The sequence below is a fragment of the Dermacentor variabilis genome, chromosome 11 (genome assembly GCF_050947875.1).
Source record: "Dermacentor variabilis isolate Ectoservices chromosome 11, ASM5094787v1, whole genome shotgun sequence".
In the NCBI taxonomy this organism is placed as follows: domain Eukaryota; kingdom Metazoa; phylum Arthropoda; class Arachnida; order Ixodida; family Ixodidae; genus Dermacentor; species Dermacentor variabilis.
Genome location: NC_134578.1, coordinates 66,356,717 through 66,375,751, shown reverse-complemented (window position 1 = coordinate 66,375,751; position 19,035 = coordinate 66,356,717). Strand labels below are relative to the sequence as shown.

The window sequence follows — 19,035 nt, the reverse complement described above, 5'->3', positions numbered from 1 at the left end:
CACAAAAAAGTTCCTTCCACAATTTATCTGTATTACCAGCCCCGTGCTTAACAGCTCATCTGGTAACCTCTGCCATATAAGTGCAGGTGTTTTGTGCCAGAAATGCGGTTGCTTGACAGTAATGTGGTATATATTTCTCTTCTATCACAGTGTCAATACTTTGTCAATTTGCACACGTTTGTTCTATGTTTAATTTCCGTTGTATACTTAATTTCTGAAAGGAAGGAGCCAATTGAATATAAATGATATTTCTACACAGTAATACTGATGAAACTCTAGAGAATATACTTATGTTTTATTACAAGGTGTGTTCTGAAGTTCATGGGCATCAGTGTAATATGATTTTATGTGTTTGTCAGTATGTTTTTCAAGTTACTATTCAGTTTGTCTTGTGACTGATCAATAAAGATTTTGACCTTTTAAGAGAGAAAATGTTTCTTTTGAGTAACTCGGCGACTACAGATTAGATCCGATTCACGAAGCATAAGCGAATGAGCTGCTTATGAAAGAATCAAATACTTCCCACATGTAAGTAGGGCGGATCCCTTCAAACGTGACCTGGATCTAGATCGTGCTTTCCCACTATTGGGAAGAGTACTCGCAGTCTGTTTTGAAGGAGCACAAGCACTCTGTTTCGGGGTGTAGAAATACCTGGCTTGGTGGAGAAGTACTCGGTTTGGAGGAGTAGAAGCACTCGGTCTGGGAGTATTACCCCTGTGGGCAAAGTATTAGCACTGTGCAGAAGAGTACTACCACTTCCTGTGGGGAGAGTATTAGCACTCTGCGGAAGAGTACTAGCACTCCCTTGCGGTGGAGTAAAAAGCTCTGTCAGGAGGAGTTGACCTACTCCCTCTCAAAGAGGATCGTCATACTCTTGAAAGAGTGAAATGTGGGACAAGCAGTTACTCCCTCAAGAAGAGTGCCCCGAAGTGTCTGTGTTTTTAGAGTGTAGTTGTTGACGCTGGCCGCCGGCTACAAGCATGAGTATGCGCCAAATGCACATTTCCCGACAGTGACCTTCGGTAAATCGTGCGGGTGGGTCTTCGTAAGCTTAGCGATGAACGACAGAAGTATTGCTTATAGAGGAAGTAGTATACGCCGTGCCATGTTCATGCCAGAAAAATCTGCCGAGAAAAGTGCGCTAGATAACTCAGTGCGGACATTCCAACGTGATTACCGGCTCCTCAACGCATGTGACAGCTAAGCTCTACTGTTATCGCCGTCATCCAAAACAATAGGGTGAAGCAGCAATGATTGCACTGGAACAGAGCGTTTTCTTCTAATCGGATAAGCCCTACAACAATCGAAAAGACAAGCCCTAATCGAACTCCACGAGTGCTTCATGAGTGGCACTTACAAGCTACGCCTCTATAATTCCGTCACTCTTTAGATTCAGTTCTTTTGAGTCACTTCGCAAGTTGCACCTTCTTCAGTCTTCAATCGCGGTGAATGTAAGTAAAGTTCATGCGGATTTATTTATTTATTTATTTATTTATTTATTTTGAACACTCCCACTTGTATAGGCATTACAGAGAGGAAGGGCATACAATATTAGCGGCGGTTTCAATCATTTTTTTACCTTGTTGATGGCAGTGACAAGGGCACGGAGGCGCTTCCAGCCATTTCCAAGTCGAGGAACAAATTAATTCATTCCATTTATAGCTCGTAAGTGAGGTATGCCGTGAAGACATAGAAGATGGGGAAAGGAGTAACTAATATTTCTATGAGTGACTAATAAATACTTTGAAAAAGACGAACTAAAGACTTTACGGCGCAGAGAAAGAACCGGAAGACCAAGAGCTGATTTCATTGCAGATACGCTTGCTATTTGGGAGTAACATGAAAGAATAAAAAAGGCGGTGCGGTTTTTCGACAGTCTCTAAAGTATCGATTAAAGTTAGCTGATTAGGATCCCAAATAGATCATTCATATTCTAGTTTAGGTCTTATTAACGTCTCACACAGATGAAGCTTAACGCATCGTTAAGCTTAAGGTTAGCAGCTATGAAACGGCACCACAAGAATCCGATCGTGGGGTTCACCTTGGTAAATGCAGTAGTTCACATGCATTGTCCAGAGCAGATTGTCTGTTATTTGAATAGCCGGATATGTGTAGGATGAGACAGGTGATAACGGAGTGTGTTCATAAATACGAAGGTGTTTGCACATAGTGGTGCTAAGTGTCATAAGCCAGTCATTGCACCATGAAGAAATTGCGTACAAGTTCAATTGCAAACATGCTTTATCATAGGGATTAGAAATTATACAATATTGCACAGTTACCTGCGAAATGTTTTATATGAGAAATAACGTTGATAGGAAGGTCATTTATGTAAATTGGAAACAAGAAAAGACCTAATATAGAACCTTGAGGTGCTCCAGAGGCTACGGAAACAAAAGGTAAGTCATAATCATTAACTGAGACATATTGGCTACGGTTGGAATGAAAACATTTACTCCAGCCTAATACCTGATCGTCATTATGAATAGCACGGAGTTTAATTAGTAGTGGATCATAAGAAACAGTGTCAAACACCTTAGCAAAGCCCAAGATCATACAGTTCTCAATAACCTTAGCATCCATAGCTCGAAATAAATCATTAGTGAAAAAGAGGAGTTCTGCTTCACACGAAAAAAAAAATCTTCTGAAGGCATGCTGGCATGAATGGAAAAAGTTGCGGAATTCGAGGTAGCTAAAAGGTGAGAATAAAATATGTGCTGAAGAAATTTACAGCGAACACTGGTTAGTGAAATGTCCCGATAGTTAAGTATTAAACCGGTACTACCCGATTTATAAAATGGAACCACTTTCCCCGCCTTCCATTCATAAGGGATGGAACAACTCTGTAATGGCTGCTTAAAGATTTCCCGAAAAGTCAGTCATGAGCAGGTAGATGTACTTTTCAAAAATTTCATTGTTATGCCATCCATACCTTAACTAGATGAAATCTTCCCTTTGGATTAAACATGTCACACCAAAGGAATCAATGATTATTGGATCCATGGGTAGGAAGTCTAAAGTAGATGGATGACGAAATGCAATAAGCAAAGTAGAAGAAAAACATGGGACGAAAAATTCATTAAACACTTTGAAGCAGTGACGCCAATGTATAGGAACGCTGTTATCTTCAGAGAAACCTGCTGTATTCGGCTTATTCCCGCTGACCACATTCGAAACTTTCCTCGGGACATCTCTAAGAAGGGATCGGAGTGGGTGTTGATAGGAATCTCTTTTCGCTTCCGACGAAGTTTGTTTATACACCATGCTAGCGGCGGCCTTCGGCCGTTTGTGTTGCCTTGACTCACCTTAATAGTCTTTTCTGTTTGTTCAGCAGGCGCCGTAGGCGCGCGTTAACCCAGGAGCACGAGAGTTGTACATTATGCGTTTCGGAGGGATGAATAATTTAAAAAATTGACTTTTTCTTTGATTAAGGCCGAATTTTGATCAACATTGCAAGTGTGGAAACTGGGAATGAAGTGAGCGGTAAGAATCATTAGTCTGGGGTTCGTAGATTCAAAGTCTGCGTTTTTATAGTCTCAGATGACTTTTGGCATTTTGGTAGTGGGAACAGAAGTGTGCAGTTAAAAATATTGGAGACGATGATCACTTAAATCAGGCAAATATCTTAAACAGGAGACAAGCTGGGGTGTTGTATTGAGAATGAAGTCAAGAATGTTAGCAGAATGCTGGGCAGATCGTGTACGCTGAAGGACAAGTTGCCTAAAATTAAAATCCAGGCAAAGCTTAATAAAAAAGGAGCCCTCAAATGAGCCACCACTAATGGGAAAACAGTCATGCTAGTATTTCTGGGAAATTAAGAACGCCAATAAGCAAAAGTGGACTTGAAGGGAACCAGATAATTAGCTCATTTAATACATCGTGTAAATATGAACTAAATGACACGGGCGAACTAGTTAGGCGGTCGCTAGCAGACTCAAAAAATAAGATCAAGATATCCGAAAGTGACACGTGTACACATAAATTCCGAACATGTAGCAATATCTAAAACACAACTAAAGCCATCACGTACGGTGACCAGCACCCCACCACGAGTACGCGAGATACGGTCACAGCGAAAGAAAGTTGAAAACACTTTCTCATTGAAAAATTTCATAATCTGCAATATCACTCGAGAGCCAAGATTCAATCGAGCTAACAATGAAAGCTGAACACGGCCCAATAGCTAAAGACAGATAATTACGTTTGTTACGTACACTGCGCGCACTGAAAAAAAGGCATTAGCGACCGGACGAGTAGGTAGCCATACCGAAGAACTGCTAGTGGGGAATAAAGTGTTCGTGACATTATTCGTAGAAGCCGAATCAGCAGATCTGTCTCTACTCTCTCTGGGACGACTGTCGGCAAAATCTACTTCACAAATAGGATCGGTGGTAGAAGAATTGATTTATCACTTTCTGTCGATGTACATTTGGTTCGACCGCAATAGGTACTTCTCTCAAGAAGCCATACCAAATTCAGCGAACTTTTTACGGGACTAGCGCGTGGCACGAGAAACGTCTTCACTAACTGATACTTTACAATCTTTGAGCTTTGAGTACTGCGATGTTTTCTGGTCTCTTAATTTGAAGGAGGCGAAATTACCCATAATGGGGTGGCCATATATCTGACGCGTATGAGCCCACTCTGTGAGTCCCATGAATACCTTCGTCAGGAAAAAATAGATCCAGTTTGTCTGAAAGTACTTTGTGAACACGTTGTTCAGACTCTGTCCAATTTTCGGAGCTAGCATTCATGATACTGTAAAAAATTAGGTTATCTCGACGGGAGCAGTCCTCAAGATCTTCTAGCCAGGAAATTAGTGCAACTGACTCAGCATGAACAGCTTCGGATGTGGCACGATTGAGTCCCAGAACATGTTCCCTATCCAACGACTGTACTTGGGATTGGACAGCAGCAAGCCTGATAGTAAGGTCGTAGATATATGGTAGTAGGTGATAAGAAAGTCGCTGACTTTCTTCATGTTTATTTGCCTTAAGCTGGTTTAAAGTATCCACCAACTCACTGAGAGGGGCATCAAATGTTGGAGACAGTGCAGCAATAGCGGCAAGCACATCAGCGTTTCAATCAGCCTGGGTTGGTCCGGGCGAGGGTTTTACTGAATGTCGCCTGCTAACATCAAAAGTTTAACAACATGCCCATAATCCCATATTGTTAAAACTAACACAAATGGTCAAGGGCAGAGCAGAGTACAAATGGCTCTGGTGCATTTGGCGTGGAAGGAAGGGCACAGATACCTCTCGGTCAGATATATTTGCACGCTTGTTAAATTACAGTTGGTTAGAACTGAAAACATAACCTCCACAGGTTTGGTCACAAGGAAATGAACCAAATAAAGGTGATGACTGGCAACTACACCAAATACAACGGCTGCTTTTTCTAGTTCAAATTATCTAAATAACACATGGGAGCTAAATCTTGCAATCGTGGTAGAAAAAAAGCCAAACTTATTGAACATTGAATTTGTAGTGGCATTTCACGAGCTTTGAAGTGCCTCTGATGTCGGTGTGGCGTGCTGGCCGGTCTTATGAACGTTTGAAGCTTTTCCTGTCGACCTTAAAACAGACATTAAAGAAAATTATTTATTTCGTTGTTCTGAAGTTTTAATGCTTTAGTGCTTTGAAGTACATTAATGCACATCGGTACCACATTTTTGGCGTGGAATAAGAGAACGTAATAAAATGTATGGTCGAAATTTATTCTTTAATTTTACCCTTTGCTATCACTATAACATTCTTAATACGCTATATGAGCTATTTTAACCAGTATCTAACAAAGGTTTCTAGGGGCAAAAATTGTTTCTGCACATGCTTTTTTACATTGATGTCATCTTAAGCTACATATGTCCACGATCAGAACAGAAACTGTGCCCCTTAAACTCGTACTTGCCATACGAATTCGCATACTAGACAACTGCGAGCCAACATAGTAAAACTTTTTGAGCACAGTGACATGATTCATCGCGCCGTAACTGTAGAAAAGACGCAGAAGGGAAAATGTTAGCCCACAGAGATTTTGACATGAAAATATATGCCTAACTCGGAGCAATTGAGAGAGGAACGCTCGCGGTATTGCAAAATGAATTCACATTTTCGCCCACTGGAAGAAGCATTCAAGTATCTAGCAAAGTACTAGATATTACGAGCCGTTAGGTTGATAGTTCTATCGCTACTGTAACAGTAAACGTTTACTTACCAGTCAAAGACGTGTGAGAAGAAGGAAACACGAAGAAAGCATGAAGCTCCACAACAATGTTTGGCAAGTGAATGTTGCGCACTGCAGCTATCTTTAACATTACGTTGTGACATGCCTTCACTACTAAGCAGTTCGCTTGACCTTTAACCGTCAGCGCCTGCAAGAAGCAGCGCGTCTTAAGGTACAAGGCTCTCCTTCCTAAAGCCCTGTCCTCAAATGATCAGCCTAGCACGTGTCTTTCCCTTCCCTGAAGCGGCTTCCATCGATTCAAGCGCTTTCCCCTTCTAGGGCATTACACTAGGGTCACGATGCTAAAGAAGGCTTCCACCCTGGCGAAACCTACCTGAGGCGTTGCAATTTGGCGAGTTACGGTGCAAGTGCTAAGCGTTCAAATTTTGTTATTTGCATGCGGGCCAGGAAGGTCTACATCCCGCGAAAAGATCATAAAGATCGCGTGCTGTAGCCGAGATCATCGTTCGGTGCTGAAGCCCTGCTGACACCAATAAAGATTAGTACGCTCTCTTTGCGGACATGGATTTAGTCAAGCAGCAATTCTCTATGTGCCTGCCACAGGTGATCTCACGTGCGCGAATTGTCGCGTCACGCCTAATGTCTACTGGTGGAAGTATACTGGGAAAAGAAACAGTATCGTTGAAAATATTTATGAGATGCAGTACACTTCAGTCAGTTTGTGTAATATCCTGGGGATATGAGGCCTTTTAACTACAAAGCACTTCCCGGTATTCCCATAGACGTCCGTGAAAGAAATAAATTAGTTTGACGGACGCTGCTTACGCAGTTCCGACAAGTATTGATAATATGCTTAGCAAGGAATGTGTCATGTATCCGTTCAATTTGTATTAATCACTGCTGCCAGGAAGGATAAATCTGTGGGATAGTTTTCATATTTCTTCAGCGCCACTAAAATGCTTAGATGCCTTTTTTATTGGCTCTTATGAATATATATCAAGTTTACGTCTCGAATAAAAGAGTTACTCTAGAATAGTCTTCTGCTTATCTTGTTTGGCGTCTTGTGCCAGTATTCACCACTTGCTACCTGTGCAAAAGTATAATTCCAATTGGTTGTGCTGTACTACACAAAACCCTATATCCTAGTGCACTTGACAACACCTCTCCACTTGCATTGTTTATTGCAGATTTCTTCACCAAGGCTGCCGGAAGGATGGTCGGGACAGCGGCGCCTATGCTACTGCTGTTGATCACTGTGTCGCATTGCTTCGCCACTGATATCGTAAAAGACACACGACTAGGCCGAATCAAAGGCAACAGGCTTGAAGTGTTAGGTCATGTAGTGGACGAGTTCCGTGGGATACCGTACGCACAGCCACCCTTAGGTGTGTTGCGTTTCAAGCCGCCACAACCAGGTGGACCTTGGAAGGGTACACTCGATGCCAGGAGCAAAAGGACCGCGTGTCCTCAGGTACGAATCTTCAAATAAAATATTTTGCACGGCTTCCTTCCTGAAGCTGTAAATGCAGCAAAGACGGCTGTGCCGAATTTGACAAGCATGAGGGAGACCTGACATAATAATATATTATTCATGAATGCTACATTTGAACGTTTTGTAAAATAAAATTGAATTCAAATTGAATTGATGTGCGAAGAATTCGCGGCAAGTAAAACTCAGTTTTCAGTAACGTCCCTCTTGCGACTATACCGTCGTTTTCTTAGGCAGACACGGACAGTAATGCAGCCTAAAAATGCGGGTCGATCATGAAATTTGTAGCGTCTGAAATTCGAGCCGCTACCACTGGTATGTGAAACTCGGTATGTGCTGCTTTTTAATCAACTTCTCTTACGCCAACTTGGCTTTTTGCCCCAGGAGCCAGTAGGCATGTGGGCCATGTGACGCTTTACATGTAAACTGGGAGCCACTTGGCGCTGCGTATTTGCCCATGGGGCCACTGGGTATGTGTAACTCGCTATCTGCCAGCTCTTCAATGAACCTCGGTGACGCAAACTTAGATCACCAGGTATCACAGTATCACAGGTATCACAAGGCATCAGTTTGCAGCAGGTCGCAACATCCTCGTCCATACAGTTCAAAACATCCGTTCATAAAAGCCATTCCCTAGCAAAGCGTCAATTCTTTTGATCACAAAGATGTCAAATTGAATCTAGAGCACTCAAATTTTTCAAGTAACAATTAACAACTCTATGTATGCCAATTACCTTAATAAAGCACAGCCAGCAGGTGAACGAAATGACCAGTACAGCTGCTGTAAGTTATCTTGAGTCCAAGTTTGCCAACCACAGTCAACATAAAGAGTGTATTCATACATAGATAATTATCGCTTTTGTAAGCTCCTCCGTAGCGATGTTTATGAATTTTCATTTTCGCAATTGATACCAATGACTGGGAGCTTGCAGATTCAATCAGATTCCTTTAGCAATTTAAACAAAAATTTCGCGTATTGTAAAGTCGGTTGTACATAATTTTCCAGCCAGTATTATTTTTCGATGCGGCAACTCTACTTGATGTATTACGTCCCAATTGACTCTTCTGCTGTTACACATTTTCTTTCAGTCATGAGCGCGTTCGCGCTCAAGGTCATATGATGCCTTTAAAGTAAGTTTAATATACTTCTCCAGCACTTGCGCCTGAAGCACCAAGCTGTAATGGGTCAGGTACGCAGTTCAAGTACTGATAAAAAGTTATGACGTCACAGCGCACGCGATCACATTGGCATCCGGACGGGCCTTGGAGTTCCTCAAGTAACTTTGTCACTCAGATGCTGCCGATGGTGAAATAGAATGTCCGGTCACCTCTTCAGATCTAAGAAGCTGCACACTCCTGCAGCTACAGGGTACAAAGTCAACGCAGCAACGTACGCCTTGGCCTATACCTTTTGAAACGTGACTGTCCATTGCACATCATGCTAACCGGACTATTTGTACCTTACGCTTATACTGCCGTCCTTCAGCAGCCATACGTAATATTCGCCTACTGAAAGTTCTTAGTGTACTACGTGAACAAGAAAATTCCAAGCAAAGCACTGAAATCTGTTTTGTTTTCTGAGACAGCAAGCCTCCAACGAGGGAGCTCTTCCTATTCTGCCCTATTTGGCGCATTCATCTAAAATGCTTCTCTATAAGTACAGGAAACGTCTCTCCGTGTTAGAAGCGGAAAAAAATCAGGCTTTGTTAGCGCGCCGCCATATTCACGAGCGCTGATCGCGCCATCTATCCCAAGCGCCGCGAAGTAGCAGGTCTGGGCTGCCACGCCGGGAGATGCGACCCGGCGCAAAAGCGAAACTTGGGCTTTTCATCTGGGCGGAAGGCGCGTGTCGCGCTTTTTCTAACCTGTCATTTTCGCTGTCTCGATCCAATCAAACTTCAAGACCTCATGCAAGTCTGTAATGGCCACACTGAGTGCTGTGCAGGCTGCAGAAGCGAATACATCGGGCAAGTACGCTATTACGTTTGTACAAACCGCGCGCTATATGCTAGAACACGTGTGAGCTGTAATATCTCCGCATTTTTGGCACGTAACCTGTGAAGAGATATACAGCACTGTGTTGGTGCGATATATTAATAAAGCACGCACAACATTGTCCTCTGCACTTTCAATTTGGTCTTCTTTGTCATGGTCACTACTGGGTTGGCCGCGTTTGGGAACCAACTGGCGAGGTCGTATGACAGGGCTTACAAACTGGCTCATTAGCAGACGCCTGCCCTTCACCACCTGCACATTGAAAACAAAATATATGTTATAGTAAGAACGGCTGTAGTTCTTTCCCATGCCATCACTGTTGCGAAGATATAAAGTCCTCTCAAAATGAAAAATACACCAGGCCAATTGTATCGTGCAACCACATATGAGTACAACATTCAGAACACAAGCCTACAGCACTCGAACAAGCAGTATATGAAGCTAAACCTGCACTCAATGGAAAATGAGGAACTACAGTAGTTATAATGTTGAACTACATGTGCAGTCAAAGCCCGTATAACAGGGTGAGCATGACAGATGCAGGTGTTGTACAGCTGCTGCAAAAACCATGACAGGGCACATAAAAAACCATCCCTACTTAAAGCTGCATCATCAGGAACCCCATTGTACAATACAACAACCACACCTGCATTAAGTTAGCCCCACCAACTGCAGCTACCTGGTATCAGACCTGTTTCGCCTGTGCGAGGCCATATCGGATTGTTGGCGCTCCCTTAGAAAAGAAAACAGCAAAAAAAAAACTGGCAAGAACGAGCAAAATTTTGTTACAAAATACAACAATAACTAACCACCTTATTTTCCTCGCTATATGAACGGAAAAATCTTGCGCTTTACCCCGCATAACAGCCCGCACGCAGTTTGGAGCTCAGGAAGCTCAAATGAATTCATTACGAATGACACCTGCAACACCGGCTCGCAAAGACAGGGGCGCTGCACGAACACCTTCGGCGACGAGCAGTCGTCGTTTACGTTTTTGTGGACGCATGCTACGTGACGAGCAGACTTCGGTTTACTTTCATAGCAAAAGCGCTCACCAGCAGGGCAACATTCTATTGCCTACAACTTGTCGTTCACGCTTAATGGTCATGCCGTGCACCAGCTGCAAGTATCGCTAACCGCAAACTCAACTGTTCCACTTAACCGTCGGGAGCTCTGCATGACTGTAAACACGAAAAGGCTTGTCTTTTTGTTATAGCCAAGGCGAAGCACCGGCACGGAATTCTGCTCTGTATGCTTGTTGTCCAGAAAGTGCTCGGAGCAATCCTGCGTGTTACACATATTACGTTCGTAGGGCGCAAATCAGAACGTGGCACCAAAATATACAGAGATCGAATACTCACACGTGCATTTTCACTGGTTTGGTAGTTCTTTCTATTCACTGCAGCTATCCACCGGTGGCGCAGCTTGGCATTCTTCGTTGCGGATGGAAATCGGTGCAGGCTGAAAACACCGCACCGGAACGATTCCCTACGTGTGTTGTGCTCTTCGCAAACAGCGCTAAGCAACCTGCTCCTTTTAAGCTGGTTGATTTGGCATCCAAACACGACGCAGTGATGCCCAGATGACTTCTTGTACTTTGGATCCGCGTGAATAGGCACATTTCCGCACTTTGGAGTCCTAGAGCTGACGCTTGCCATGTGTGCCGGTCGCCGGCGAACACACTTTGGCAGCCCAGTACAAAATGGTGCCGGTCGACCGGGCAACCCAGGTGCGAGAGTATGCGTTCGGTTAGTCTGGGTGCGAGGCTATCGTGTTCTGGTCTATAGGAATGTCTGAGACGGTAGCGCGTATGGCGTCAATAAATTTCCAAACAAAGCGCTGCTTTAATAAATTAGAGCTTTCATGAACTATATCGAGCTCTAGCGAAATTTTGTGACATCAGAGCAGCACGATTCACCGCGTCTAATTTGTCGCGCACGTACTTTCATATTTCTTTTAACGTCCTTTTCTTGCTGCTATAAATTCGGCTGTCTGTGTAAGTGGCATATTGAATATCTGATATCGCGGTAAAATTGAGAAGGATCACATTATCTTTATCTTAAAACAGTATATACAAGATCTCACACTGCAGCTCGCCTGCAACATTCCTTACGAAGAAACCGACGGGGCCAATTAGAATTGGAAATGTATTTGTGTCGATGACGCTTTAGCCGGAAGCACATTTAGGACTAGCGATTGGGAATTCCACTGCCCATATGTATGTAAAGAACCGTCTGTGTTTGAGCGTAATCTTTAAACCTCACACTTTTTTAATGCTCCGGTATCTTCGATCCTAGGCGTTTGTGGAACACCATGGAACATATTTTATGGAACATATTTTATCGCCACGATGTGTCCCCATCGTTGTAATGTTATTTACATATTTCAGTTTAAGCCTTTTAAGGGGAAGCTTAAGCTCATGGCTAACTTTGATGATGCGTATTCAAATACAAGGAAAACGGAGGCGCTTTTTATCCGTTAGCCCATAGAATGATTTGAATCAAGTGTGTCGCATTTGAGATAAATAAATTTTACTGAATATAACAAGCATATTTTGACTTGTAAACTGAAATGTTTCGTACGAAACGTCTTTAAATGCAGTTATATGGGCTGGCTTGCTCAAGTCCACGGAACGTAAAACACGCTGTAGAATTATCGCTTGTATCGTTGCAATCAACCATACTTCGATATCGTTCTGCAGTGGAAAAAGAAGACGCATTTTCGCCCTAAAGATGAAGCATTGATTGAGATAGCAGATTAGCGGCCAGCTATACGAAGTAAGCATACTAGTTTTATCGGTCGCTTAAATGCTTAAACATAGGTATACTAACTAAATTAACAATCATGGCGCCAGGTGCGCACAACCAAACGCGAACACATCTCATTCGATGACTGCGGTAACTCGATGTGAAAACATTGCAGTGAGGAAGCGCAGCAGCAGTAGCGAGCGAAGGGACTTTCGTGGTGTGTGTCGGCATCACCCCAACGCGAACTAAGCCACGGAAACACAACGCGCGTGGGACTGTGTCCCCGTCGCAGTTGGCTATCAAGATACGGTGGGCCGGGCGAGTGCGCGTGGCCACCACGCCAACGGGAGTAGAATGCGCCCTGTTAACCCCCCTCCCTACGCCCCCCCCCCCCCCGCGGAGCCTCGCAGGCGACCGAAGACGACGCGCTTCCTCCCCGCTTCCTTCCCTTGCGCGCGCAGAGAGAGAGAAGAGAAGCCGTTAGGCTTAAAGCCCCTGCATCCACGCAGCACCCCCGCTTTCTTAAGTAGCGACAACCTTTGTTGTGCGCCGCCTTTGCCCCTCACACCAAATCCGGTTCCGGCCTTCGCGGTTTAAAAATTTCCGGTTCCGGCGTTTCCGCTTCCTGGAGTTACGCTGCGTGAATGTCCACTTTCACTGCTGTTAGACGATGGTGAGACACCCGCGCGTGCTTAGCGGAGCTATGGCAATCACCATAAGAAGAATGTAAAGGGGAAAACATGTTGTATTCCGCTGTTGTATTCCGTGGTTCGCGGACGTTGTTTTCCAAATGCACGAAAAACGGCAGTGGTCTCCAAGCGCCTAGGCACTACATTCCACTGTACGTTGTCGCTCGTGGCACAACCCGTCGTAGGTTGACGCGAAGCAGCGAATACGAGCAGATCGCTGATTACAATAGGCGGTGGTTCTTGGATGGAATCGCATTCACAGTTTAAACCGCAGCTGGTGCATTTAAAGGCTCTCCATCGACGCGAAAGTAAACAACGGTAAAAAACATAGCGCCACTTCCACTCGGAACAGGAAGCTGCAGCTACGTAAGTTTCGCTTGACGCCGGAAGCTAAGGCGGTGAGTGAAAGAGGAGCCTGGAGGAGGAGGGCAGGTTGGCGGTACTTAACCTGGTCGGCGGAAACACGTATGGAGGGGCTTTAGTTAGGCCATCCGTCTTTGTAGAAATTTCCTATAGCCTCGCCTAGAGCCCCGACGAGTCGAGGTACTCGACGACACCTAGGCAGGCCGGTAGCTGATTACGACAGGGGAAGAGTATATCTTCCTGTCGTGAACATGGGAGCCCCAGGCGGTGAAACTCTTGCAGAAGTCGGCCGCGGTGAAGGCGCGCAATGGAGCCGCAATCGCCGGCACACCCTCTCACGCTTTCCCTCGCACATAGAGCATACCGCGCGCGGCCATGATTTTATCGCCGTTGGACTTTATAAAAAACCTCATTGCGGCGCCTACGGTGACAGCAGAAGTGCGCCTGGATTATCCATATAATTGCTATCCCAATAAAAGCCATTACTGAGTCACGAAACAGCCGCGTGTGCAGTTGGCGGCCGTGTTTTGCGCCGCATGGAGCACTCAGTACTAAATTTAGCGCCACGTGTGATTATCAGAAAGGCGTAGCTTGGCAGTACTTTTATCCCTCCATGCAAGAGCGGTTGTGTTTGAGAGAGCTCACCTTGCCATTGTAGGTACAATTGCTATAACTCAAAGTGACGCTGATCAGCAGTTGTAAGACCTACACATGTGCGAAATGCTTAGAAAATCTCCCGTTTGCTCGGCTACACACCGATAGTGTCCGTACACCGTCTGCAGAAAGCACGAGAGGTTTCACCTACCTCACTGCGGCTGCGTCTTCTATGCAGCCTACCTGTTGTTTTCTTACTGAAATTGTCGAATACCGGTATGTTAGAAAAAAAAGACTAGAAGCACCAACTTTAGAAATCGGTAACACTTCACCAAGAACAGATAACGGTGTTGTGTAAACGGCAACCGCTATAGCATATAAAATGGAGAACGTTTATATATGATAACACAGTTTTAATTGGGTAGAATGTTCGCCACAGCTTTGCAAAGCCACACTGACACATGCAGATTTCTCCGCAATGTAAATTAAGTCAATATGTCCGTGTTACATGTAATAATACGTGTAGTTTACAGATTACTCTTATTTTTAGTTTTTCACGGCTGACATACCAGGTTGTAACCTTCATAGTCTTGCTAAAATTTTTGAATAAGTTGTTATGTGTAAAATTATTGACCTTATAGATAAAGATGTGACGGCTAATTCACATAGCTGGTATTTAGTAGGTACGTTTTGCCGCTTGCCGGCTGCCACTGTTACTGACATATTCAATATGAGGATTGGCTACAATTTTCTCTTGCGAAACCTACTATTGCAAGGGCGTTTTATGAAAACAGGCCCGCTTTCTATAGTCACTAGAATTTACCTTTTTTAAATGAAACAAACCTCAACAAGTCCACTTCAGTGGTTGTACAAAAACATTTTTTCCGTTTCTTTGTATGTCGATAGGAGACCCGCAGCTAAACCTTCACCTTCAGGCGTCAGAAGTGCCACTTGTCGTATCAATAGTATACTTCGTTAGCCTCTATTTGATAATTTGTTCTAATTTTGTCGTTGAAACATACGCAGGTCATCTCTGATCCCAAAGCCTTTGCTAACATCACGCTCACGGAAGACTGTCTACACCTAAATATATGGAGCCCCCCAGAGCGTTCCGAAAGCGTCGTTCCAGTACTCGCTTGGATCCACGGTGGCGGCTTCACGCATGGTTCATCCGGCCAGGATGCAAGCAATGGTGCTGTTCTAGCGGCAAGCACAGGTCTTGTCGTCGTCAGCTTCAACTATAGACTCGGCTTCTTGGGCTTCTTAGACACGCAGACGACTGACGCACCGGGCAACGTCGGTCTTTTAGATCAAAACATTGCCCTCAGGTGGATCAGGGAGAATATTGACGAATACGGTGGTGATGCTTCGAAAGTCACCATCTTCGGCGACAGTGCTGGTGGTATGAGTGTCCACGGGCACGTAATCTCGCCGATTAGCAAAGGTCTCTTCATTAGGGCATGTTTAATGAGCGGAACTCTTCATGGCCGCGACTTTACTCAGACGGCGAATGACAGCATAAGCAAGGGAAGCGCTGTCGCTGCAGCAGTGGGCTGCGCTGACCACCACAAGAACTTGACCACTGACCCCGAATCTGTTGTTGAGTGTCTCCGCTCGAAAAATGCCTTTGAACTCATACGAGCCACAAATTTTGTATTCAGCCGCAAGTTTTTTCCTTTCCTACCTACGTTCCCCAATGACTTCCTTCCAGTGGATCCGAGCGCCGCAGCGAAACAGGGATTGTTCAATGCAGTCGACCTATTGATCGGAGTCACTGCTGATGAGGGGGCAACAGCCCTGCGATCGCTTCCGAACGACATTAGCCGCCTCAGCAGAAAACGATTGGAGCGCTTGCTTCGAGCTTCTGTCTTCCCCTGGCTCAAGACGAACTTCTCCAAGCCGTTGGATGTGTACAAAGCTGAGGCAATTGACAATGTGGCGCTGAGGCGAGCTTACGCGGACTACTTATCCGACTCCGTATTCTTGTGTCCCATGCACTTCACGGCGGAGGATTACGCGAACAGAAGCCAGTCCGTATACACTTATGTGTTTGGTCACCTGTCTCGCAAGAAGGCCCTTCCTTCGTGGATGGGGACACCCCATAGTTATGATGTTAGCTACATGTTTGGTGCGCCCCTTGTTGACCAACGGAGTTTTACGACCCAAGATGCGGACGTATCTCGAGTGGATATGACAGCTTTGTCAACCTTCGCTGCCACCGGGTAAGTGAACGGGCAATGGCTAAAAGTTCTGTGCTGTGAACACCGCCTCACTAAAGAAACCTTTCTGGGCTATTCACATTCGTTGTTATGTGTATAATGAATGGGGAATATATGCAATAGCCATAACCATATTCTAGATATTAGAAGTGCGTCGAATACTAAATGGGCTTTCAGCACTTCTTTTGTGTTGAGGAAGTGCAGTATATAGGGGTAAGTCGTCTCAAATATAGAATGTTATATTGGTATCGAAAGGAAATTTGCATACGTTCGTGGAAGCAGCAAAGGAAAGCCGTGGTGTTCTTTTATTGCGGCAGGTATATCTGCAGTTTGTCTCATTAGTAGTTACTGCACACAGAACTAAAAAACTACTTCGCGAACATTAGTGTCTAAAATATGAAAAAAAGGATGAGACACGTAGAGAGCATCTTCTCATGAGCGCAGTCACATTTCCTTATGAAAAGTTCACTTATTCAAGGAGCACACTCATGTCAGCAATGAAAGAACCGGCAGGCAATATGATGCTGTCCACGGAACGAAGCGCGGTGCATTTGGAAAGCATGAAATTGCACAATATACACTCTCTAGCAAAAGTTCGGAGACTAATGCTGCCAATTATATTTTTTCTTAGCCTGGTCATGCCGCCTGCAATCAACTGGCACACCTGCTCACGGTTGTTCGAGCAATGCTACCTATTGATGCCACTTGGCATTGCTGAGATGTTTCGTTATAAATTCAAAAAGCGCGCTTACGCACTGGTCCCCTATTTCATTCCGGCGAGTGTAAAATACAAATTTTTTGATTTATACTTCCCTTCGTCCCATATTGGTAGCACTCTGTGAACACCGATCTATTTATTTTGAGAGTATAATTTTGGATGGCACTTTGTTACTCTGTTTTATATAACGAGATTATCAAAGTTCTGTTTAGTTATCGCTGACGAGTGTTACTTTTCTGTTATTTTAATCTCACATTCAATGCAAACAATTACATGATTTCTTTGGAGCTACACGTTTCTAAATATTATGTAAGAAATGAACTCAACTGAACGAATGGCGGACTTCAAAGTGTGCTGTCAAAGCTTGTAGTTTCCATTTGTTTTTCTACTAGCTTTCTTAACTAAGCCTGTGTCGTAGGTAGGAGAGTCGTGTCTGAACAAAAGTTAACGCCTCAGTAGCAAAGCAATCCAAATAAAAAATCGGAGTATACACGTCATACCTACGACTAAACCTAAGGAATGGTTGACTATTTGATCGAGAAACTATGTTCTTATAGTGGGTGAACTTGGTTCATCATTAAACATTCATCCGCATCAAAAATAGGGCACAATACTTCTTAGAATTATTTTTCTTTTATCGTATTGCTTGTCTAGTTGCTGTTTTGTCCTCTTCTGGGATATGTTGCGCTGTAATGTATCAGAAAGGTTTTCCGTACACTGGTTATTATGTCGCAGGGTCTGACGACCTGCAGCTAAAAAGTTTAACTTTTCTTGCGCTGCAGCAGCACTGCCTTGCGTACAGCTAGCTTACTGCAACCAGCCTTAGACAGTCGGTTCTGTCGAGGCAACCAAAAATGCTCATCGCGTGATGCAAAACCATCAATTTTCCTCTTTTTTTCGCATTGTCCTTGTTTGACAAGTGACGTGTAAACATCATGCAACGCTGTCAACGGTGCCTTTTCTCTTGTCCTCAGGGTCCCTCAGCTTCCAGCAGGGCACCAGTGGCCGAAGTACACTTCTGACAACCGGGTCTCAATTTACATCGCTGGTGACAACATAACAGATGTTTACGACATTCACATGAAGAAGTGCGAGATATGGAAGGCATTCTGGAAAATGTAAAAGAGATTTCGTAATTTACAATGCCTTCCAAATATTATGCCTGTTGTTCCGAAATATAGGATTTCTTTTTCATACTAAAAAGTACATATTTTACAACCAGTAGCGCTAACTGAGGACGGGAGGCTGATAATTATCAGAGGATCTTAACTAAGGCGCTGATCCTTTTTGCTTTGTCCTTGTCTGTGAGGACAAAGCAAAAGAATCAGCGCCTTTCTTGGGACTCTCTTTGTGAGCCCGCAGCCGTCCGTAAAGCGACTGCTTGTCAAATATGAACTTTCTCTAACTCACCCAAGTTTCTCTACTATGAAGAGTTCAATAAAGTTGCATATTTTCAGCATTTAAAGCAACATCTTTGTCACTCACTCTCGGTAAAAGGTTACTGTGACTGGGCTATTCAAAGGAAAAGTTATAGAAAATTTAATTATTCGCTTGAAAAATTGTGACCCCATCAACTTACGTATAATGTCCAATGTGAGGGCAGAATGGTAATTTAAGAGACCACAGCATGCCTCTACATATGCGCATTGGCTGTAGTTTGTTATGATAAACCTAAAGCACCGGTGATGGCGATAAGATTTGTTTAGAAGAGCTTCAAGCCTGCAAAGAAATATGTCACAGGAGACGAAGAATGGCACGACACACATGGGAACCGAGATAGAGCATTGACACAAGCGCATCACTTGAAGTTATTCTTCGTCAGCTATTATCTCCGGAAGAAGTGGTGGGGTAGTTTGTTATGCATGTCCATTGAATCACAGCGAATAAACAACTGACAGGGGCCAACAGAGTAAACATCACAAAGCGCTGACTGCAACTGGTTTATTGCCACGCAAAGCGCTTCTGACTATACAATTCGACGCATAAGCAACGCATGCATTGCGTTTTACAGGAGCCAAGGACTGAACGTTACAAGTTT

General features: G+C 44.1%; 1 protein-coding gene across 1 annotated transcript; it reads left to right on the top strand.

Annotated features, from left to right (window-relative positions):
* The first annotated feature begins 1,317 nt into the window (after window positions 1-1,317).
* LOC142564969 (acetylcholinesterase-like) lies at window positions 1,318-18,466 on the top strand. The gene is made up of 4 exons (XM_075676195.1): window positions 1,318-1,451; window positions 7,371-7,654; window positions 15,087-16,282; window positions 17,972-18,466. Exons 2-4 carry the CDS (start codon window positions 7,397-7,399, stop codon window positions 18,117-18,119), a joined length of 1,602 nt encoding a protein of 533 aa, XP_075532310.1. The 5' UTR covers window positions 1,318-1,451; window positions 7,371-7,396; the 3' UTR covers window positions 18,120-18,466.
* The last annotated feature ends 569 nt before the right edge of the window (window positions 18,467-19,035 follow it).